This window comes from Nannobrachium achirus (genome assembly GCF_963921795.1).
Source record: "Nannobrachium achirus genome assembly, chromosome: 2".
NCBI classification, from domain to species: Eukaryota; Metazoa; Chordata; class Actinopteri; order Myctophiformes; family Myctophidae; genus Nannobrachium; species Nannobrachium achirus.
Genome location: NC_137811.1, coordinates 18,439,071 through 18,446,739, shown reverse-complemented (window position 1 = coordinate 18,446,739; position 7,669 = coordinate 18,439,071). Strand labels below are relative to the sequence as shown.

Here is a 7,669-nt window from a genome sequence, read left to right as displayed (position 1 = left end):
AAATGGTCCGATATACATCACTGGCCATATGTCGCACTGACTTTCAAAATGGTGTCAATGTCTCTGAAGAATGAAGTTTCAAGGAAACAAGGAAAACTGACAATAGACCCCCATTCCATCTACGGTCAGGGCCAAGGGCCGATGCATACTCCACTTTTAGAGCCGAATGTATTTGGTTCGGGGTCACAATATCTCGGCGGCACTGAACAGCCAAATTAATGACCGAACCTCTGAATGACTTCATATTGTAGTTTGGACAGAGCCGAAAAGAAATAAATTCGGCTCTAAAGTGGAGTATGCATCGGAATTTTTTTCCCCCCCGTCTCTACCACCTGTAATGGATGTCCTCCAACCAAAAAAAGGAAGTCAGAAGCGAGAAAAAGTTAAGCCTCTTTATTTTTTTAGTCCACACACAACCCATGCTGCAAGTCACTCACACGCACCGACCTAATGTTTTCTAGAGCGTATGGAGTTGGATGACAACAACATAAGGACTGCTCAGTTACAACTTGATCGTGATGTTGGATGTTCACTTTTTTTTTTGTCATACAGAACTCATATTTGGTCTTTTTTAAACTTTTTTTTCCTATATGCCCACAGGTGTCATGGATGTGTACATGATTGTTGTTTTTTTTGTTTTTTAATAAACTAGGCAGAGACAGTTAAGAATGAACAAACACAGCTATCTAAAAATGGAAGGAAAGGGAATAAAAATAAAAATAAACCAACAGGAAATATAACAAGCGTTAAGTGAGCACCAAAAAAAAAAGAGAAGCCAAAAAAGTTCTGAAGGAATACGTTTGAATGAGACTCTTTTTAAGCCTGATTTAGTCTTCCGCCCCGCACGGCGGTGTCGCTAGGCATGGCTCGGCGAAAACACCCGATCTACAAGCTCAGGGCGTTTTCCGCCGATCAACACCGCCATGCGACTGGAGGACAAATGAAGCTTTAGGGCAGGGTTCCCCAATTAGTTTTCCCCAAGGGCCAAATTATGTCTAGGGTACCAAGCCGAGGGCCACAACATTGCAGGGGGCGACGGTGGCGTTCCCACTACTCCAGCGACAGTTTTCGTCGTTGTCGGGTGAAAATCTTGTATGTCCAAAACCGTTCGTTTTGAATTTATCATTTTAAAAATGATTTAAACTAGTGAAAACAGCCGATCTACAAGCACACAACGCCTCGCAGTGTGTGCTTGTAGATCTGCTGTTTTCACTACTTTTGTGCGACGGCCTTGTATGATTTGCGAAAGAACGTACAAATTTGGAGATACAAGATTTCCACCCGACAATGACGATATACTAGTTGCTGCTCTTATACCACCATTATTACTGGGGTTGGTGTGGGCCAGACAGTAGCCCCTGGGCCGCCTATTGGGGAACCCTGCTTTAGGGAATCCAGTGTGAAAGTATGAGACGTGATCTGATCTAAACAACTCTGAACACTACAAGCGAGGAGGGCATGTCAATACTTATTACACCATTTGTCTCGTCTCCAATATGTTCATTATTCAAATCTATTAATATATCTTTTTCTTTTCTTTTCCCTGAACAATTACTTTTTGCACAGTACCTTGTTTAGATAAATTAACACACTGGAGTTATTCCCTTTCCACCAGAAAATGATTTTACTTAGTAAAAAAAAAAAAACCCTGAACGGCTTGACAGGCAAAGAGAGAGCTTATGCGTTATAGTTGTCTTTTTTTTTTTTTTCTTTTCGTATATTGCTACATCTTTTTTTATTTCTTACGTTGAGGGATTTTCGTTTTCTTGCATAATTTCTTTTAAAAGTTTGTAGCTCGGTGAAAGGCTGCACCCAATGACGTTTCAAATTCTCTTGTGGAATAGCACCAATAGCACCACAGTACAAACACGCCGGTTTCGGCCGGCGCGTTTTATCTTTATTTTTTATTATTATTTAAACAACATTAACCATAGCGACCCCATTTTAGGCCATGTCTTTACAGGCGAAAATTAAAAAACATTTTTTTTTTTTCAAAAGTGGCGGAAAAAAAAATAGCTGATCTAGAAGCTCACGTCGCGTCGCGGTGCGCTGCGAGCCATTTTTCAGCTACTTTTGAAAAAGCATAAAATAGGGCTCAGGTGGTTAATGAAGTTTGTTTTTATTTTTTTAACGTTTTTAAAAAATAGTACATTAGCAAGTGTGCAGTGCAGTCTAATCATTAACTGCAAAGTGATTAGATTTTTTTTTTTTTTCTTTTTACTTTTTTTACAAAACAGCAAAGTAAAATAAAAACACTAATAGCATATTAACCAGACAAATAAAGCTAATCCTCACTCAACACAGACAAAACAAGCCTGGCCTTGTTCAGTTTTTGCAAAACACCCATTTGTCTTGTATCCCGGATTCACTGTCACAAGGTATTTTTGTTTCGTTTTTTTTCCTTTTAAAATCATTTCAAAGGATGGATACAAACACACTTAGGATCAATGGTCGGACACAGTACACAGTTAACACTTGGTACAGTAATATACTCTACCAAGAATTGACATTAAAACCTTATTTTTTTGTCATAACCCCACCCTCCCAACGTCATATCTGGTTCAAATTACAACTTATTAAAAAAAAAGAAAAAAAGGAATACATCCTCATTGCATATCCATGATCCAGGCTACCTCCATTTTAAAAATAGGTTCTGGGGATCACAAGACATTTAATAGAAGCTTATCATTTGGGGGGGGGCGGGGAGTCTAAAAAGCATTCTTTTATAAAAATGTATACCCAGATTTTTAGCTCCAGTAAGCCAGAAAGGGAACTAAAAAGGTTCCAATTAAATGTTTTTAAAAAATACTTTTTTTTTTCTCTCAACATTTTTTTTTTTGTATCTCAGTTACTCATGAAGTTAACATTAACACGTTTTAGCACCAGCCTCGTATAGATCATGGCAAGTCTTGGGTTTGGTCTAAAAAGAGCAAATCTGCGGTTTGTGCACTAGAAAACAGTGAAAACCCAGACAGCAGTGAGACAATATCGCTGAATCTTCAAAAGAACTAAAAGTGCAGTCCCACTCCAGCACATTCCCAGAGACCCCCGGCATCCAACCACACCCATCCGTCCCATCCATCCATCCGTCTACTGTACATCTATCTAGCTATCTACCCAGTACCACCCCCCCCCCCCCCCTCCCGACCACAGTACTGCTTCGCCCACTTATCTAGGACAACTGGTGGGGGGCTTCAAGCATTTCCATGAGGAAAGTGTCAATAGGCGTGTCGCCGATCAGCTTGAAGAAGAAGAGGTGCTCCAAGCACTTCAAGCCGATGGAACGCAGTGCAGGCAGTCTTAGGAGGAGCTTGGCAAACCTAGGAACACAATTTGATCACATCGTTATTGTCGCCGTCATCGTTACCAACCCTAGAACCAGTGTTGCCAGATGGGAAATGTTGAATTATCGTACCGGAGGCTCAGAATTATCGTATTTGACATGAAACTATCGTACACAGCCAAAAAAGAGAAATCACTCCCGTAAAAACGTAATTTCACCAAAAAATGCGTCTTTAGTGTAAGAAACAACCTTGTTTGAGACTCCTGCTTGACAAAAACGCATCACATATTGCTGCTTGGAGGCAGGAAACGTACATAAATAAAAGCCTGAAACTGGTCTGGAAAGATGCAACCAGTGTTTTTAATGCCTCCAAGTACAGATCTAGGGTCAGATTGACTGATTTCCTGGCTTATTTTGAGAAGCCACATCTGATCCCAGATTAGCAGCCAGGGAAAATAGTGAATTCACGCTCTTTTTGGTGATATGCCGAAATTATCGTACATTTGGGGATTTTTTGAATTATTGATTGTACATCGTACAGAGGGTCAAATTATCGTACAAATACGATAATTATCGTACATCTGACAACACTGTCTAGGACACAATTTAAACACATTATCATCATCATCACCACATAGGGATGCAACAGTTAAACCAACTCATCGATTTAATCAATTATATTAGAAAACAATTACATGGAAGTCTATGGTAACTATGGCAACGCGAGACATTGAAGAGAAAAAATCATTGCAACATAAGTGTTAAGTTATCAATCCCTCATTAATGGCCCAGCAGGTGTCGCTATTTCCCCTCCTGCTGGCTGCAGGAAAACTAACACTCAATTCAAGTGAATGAGGTTTTGGAGAAAATTCTCACTTGTTTACCTTAGTAAACATTTTCAAAAACACTTTGTTTTAAATCGCTAGTTTAAAGTCTTTAAAGTCGTTAATCATTCATTTTAAAATGAATGGGGTCATCATTTATTGGTGGCAAACTGAGGTTAAACGTGAATGCTAGGCCCCCCCAAAGATAATGACATTAGAACTGCTAAATTGATGTTTATGTCTCAGATCATAATACAATAATAGAAATGTCCGGCTAGTCCACAACAAGCCATTCTGGCCAGGCTGGGATAGTGTTAAAAAAAAAAAAAAAAAAAAAGAATCTTTCTTGGGAAATATTTAACAATTTGGCCAATTTTTTATTATTTAAAGGTATCAAAAGTCTTAAAAGTTCTTCAATTGTCACGTAGAAATGTACAGACCCCCTGTATACACTCATACTCCATGTCTGTTTGTTTGCTTACTGTTGAGTGAGAATACTGTATGTGTGTTTACCATTTACCCCCCCCTGTCCATAGACAAACCATCTGGGGACCCCCCTGGTGGTCCCTGCGCTAGGTTCTCTTACCTTCCCTGCTGCTCTGGGTACTTCTGTTTGCAGTAGGATTCCAGTGATGCATAGACTTTCTCTCTGAGGAGTTCCACCTCACTGGTGTTGGACAGCCCTTTAGCATCTGGATGAGCAACACACATGAAGAGAAAGCATCACAACAGTGACAACAAACTAGGGCATTCACCAACTATTCGAATATTCGAATATCAAAGTCACTATTCGACGTTGTTCACCGAAGTTGAATATTCGCCTTTTTTTTGTTTGTTTTCTCTTTAAAAAGTATATAGTTTATAAAGCTTGGCTAGATAGGAAGTCATAAGAATGAGTTGTCAATGCCCCTGGCGGATGAATTTGTTAATGCTCTATACCAGGGGTTCTCAAACCTTTTTAGGCCGTGACCCCTGAAATAAACATATCTGAACTGGGGACCCCCACCCTGACAAGCACTTGGAATTGTAGGTATTACATTTAACGTGACTCGGTTCCACAGCTAAATATTGTGAAAAATGTGAGCATGTAGATCGGCTATTTTCACAATGTTCGCCTCTTGCTTACTTAATATTTGACAGTTTGGCCAGTCCTGTCGAATATTCGACTATTCGAATACTTTGAGGTTGAATAATTCGAATACTAAAAATCACTATTCGTGAATGCCCTACAACACACACTACAACACGAGGAGAGAACATCACAACACACTGTATAGCAGTGGTTCTCAAACGTGTTGGGCTTCAGTACCCCCTATTCCTGATTGCTGAATCCAAGTACGCCCTTTAAATCGACAACAACATTTTGACTGGAAAATACTGATCAAAAGTCCGGTTTTTATGTCAATATGTTGAAAATAGAAGTAAGTACCGGTAGTCTGTTTTCTGTTCAGTAATAGTTGTGCCATTCAAACTTCTTACTTAATTTGGTTTAAAACCTTACGGAGCAGCACATTCGTTCACGTACATTTGTCAATGTTTTATCATTAAACATAACAGTAAAATAAATGTTTCCATGTTCCGTTCTTTCTCAAGTCTCCCCTGTAGTACCTCTGCATACCCCATTTGAGAAACACTGATCTATAGCATCTGCACAGGCAAAACACAGGAGAGCATCACAACACAGATCATCTATTTCTCAATACTCTACACCAGTAAATGTGAATCAGGCATAAATATGTCTGTAATCCCTGAAGCAAACTTCTAAATGTCTAATCTGAACCATAACTTTAATCTTTTCCTAATTGTAAACGTATCACTCACACACACACGCCCACACACCCACAGAGAGAGTTTTCTTCAGCATCAGTTACCTGGGTTGAAGAGGACAATGGCTCGGAGGCAGCCCAGCTCTGTCTTGTCCATTTGCATATCTCTCATTTTACTGACCAGTTCAGTAAGAACCCTGGATCAGGTCAAACACAAAGAAACAAAAACTAAGATGAGAAAATATGGAAAAGGATGCTCCATAAATGCAACAACAAAACAACAATTTTGCTACAAAGCTGTTCACATTTCAACAGGTAGCATTTTTAACATGTGGGTCTCTTACTTTGACAGGAGTTCATACTCAATAGGTATTTTGTAATATATTACCCTATATGGGCGGAAGTATAAATCCGGCTTATAGAGTCTCATTTAAGCAATATTACACGAGAGGGTGTGCTTTATCACGGTTATTTGCACACAGTAGTGCTCATTAACGGCACATTTCAACCAATCAGATCGCTTCGTCGGAACTACCTGTTGTATAATCAAGCTTAATATTTCTGAACTTTTTAGGCTTCTCTCTTTTGGTGCTCACTTATGCTCCTTCTATTTCCTGTTGGTTCATTTATTTTTCTTCTTCCCTTTCCTCCCGTTTTTAGATTTTTTTAGCTTTGTTTGTTCATCTTAACAGTTCTACTGCCAGATGTTATTATTTATTTATTGGGGCTAGTGCCAGCAAAAAGCAGCGTACCTTTGAGATGTTATAGAAAAAGATCTATTCAACCAATTATTTTTTATTTTTTTCATTTATTATGTGTGTACTTGCCAAGCTGGCAGCAGAGGGCAGAACGGGAACGTCCGAAGCAGTAAAAGAGTTAACTGTCTCTGCCTAGTTTATTAAAAAAAAAAAAAAAAAAAAAGTCTGATGCCTCTCCAAACACACATTAACCCATTTAGGCCTAGAAATGATTGAATGCTTTAACCAGTGAAAAATAGCAGATATACAAGCTCACAGCGCGGCACCGAGTGCCGCGCTGCGAGCTTATAGATCTGCTATTTTTGAAAAAGTCGTGAAAATGTGTGCAAATCTTTGAATATTATGTATTTTCAAAGCGAACGTTTGTAACTATAATGTTGCTTCTGGGGGGTCCCTTGACCTAGATATTTTGAGATGGGGGTCCGTGGCCAAATAAATATCATTTTGGGGGTCCTTCACATGAAAAAGTATGAGAACCACTGACATAGTAGTCTCTCAAGAACAGACTAACTGAGCTCCAGTTAAGTGAAAAGGACCTTTTCTTTGACGATGGCTGGCCAGATTGCTGACGTAGAAACATAGGTTTTTCAAAAAACCTTAGAAGGATTCAAAAGACACTTAAAGAATCGGGTCAAAATTCTAATTTTCAGAATTTTTCAAAAATAGCAGATCTACAAGCTCGCAGCGCGGCACTCGGTGCCGCGCTGTGAGCTTGTATATCTGCTATTTTTCAATAGTTAAAGCATAAAATAATGAAACACAAAATGTGTACCCGTTCTAAATGGGTTTAAACACCTTCAGATCACACAGAACGCATCAACACTTCATCAAGGCTCTATTCAGACGTCAGGCGTTCTAGTTCAGGCCAAAGATCCGCAACGAGTTGAAACACGCAACCACTTGGAACAGAATCCCCCAAACTGTGGTTTGCAACGTTCTAACATTCTATTATATTGTATACTCCTACAGTATATATAAAATATTAAATGGATGTTTGCTCTCATTTGTGTGTGTGTGTGTGTGTGTGTGTGCGTTTGT

The 7,669-nt window shown here is 39.2% G+C and overlaps 1 protein-coding gene across 2 annotated transcripts in view; it reads right to left on the bottom strand.

Moving 5' to 3' along the window:
* Positions 1-378: 378 nt before the first annotated feature.
* Positions 379-7,669, bottom strand: part of LOC308308963 (retinoic acid receptor RXR-beta-A-like) — a 30,020-nt gene continuing 22,729 nt past the window's right edge. For both annotated transcript variants that reach the window (XM_080754415.1, XM_080754416.1), the window contains exons 9-11: positions 5,979-6,070; positions 4,694-4,799; positions 379-3,320 (exon numbers count right to left, since the gene is read on the bottom strand). In XM_080754415.1, the coding sequence (XP_080610541.1) occupies positions 3,173-3,320; positions 4,694-4,799; positions 5,979-6,070 (346 nt within the window). In that variant the 3' untranslated portion in view covers positions 379-3,172. The remainder of the gene's footprint in view (positions 3,321-4,693; positions 4,800-5,978; positions 6,071-7,669) is intronic.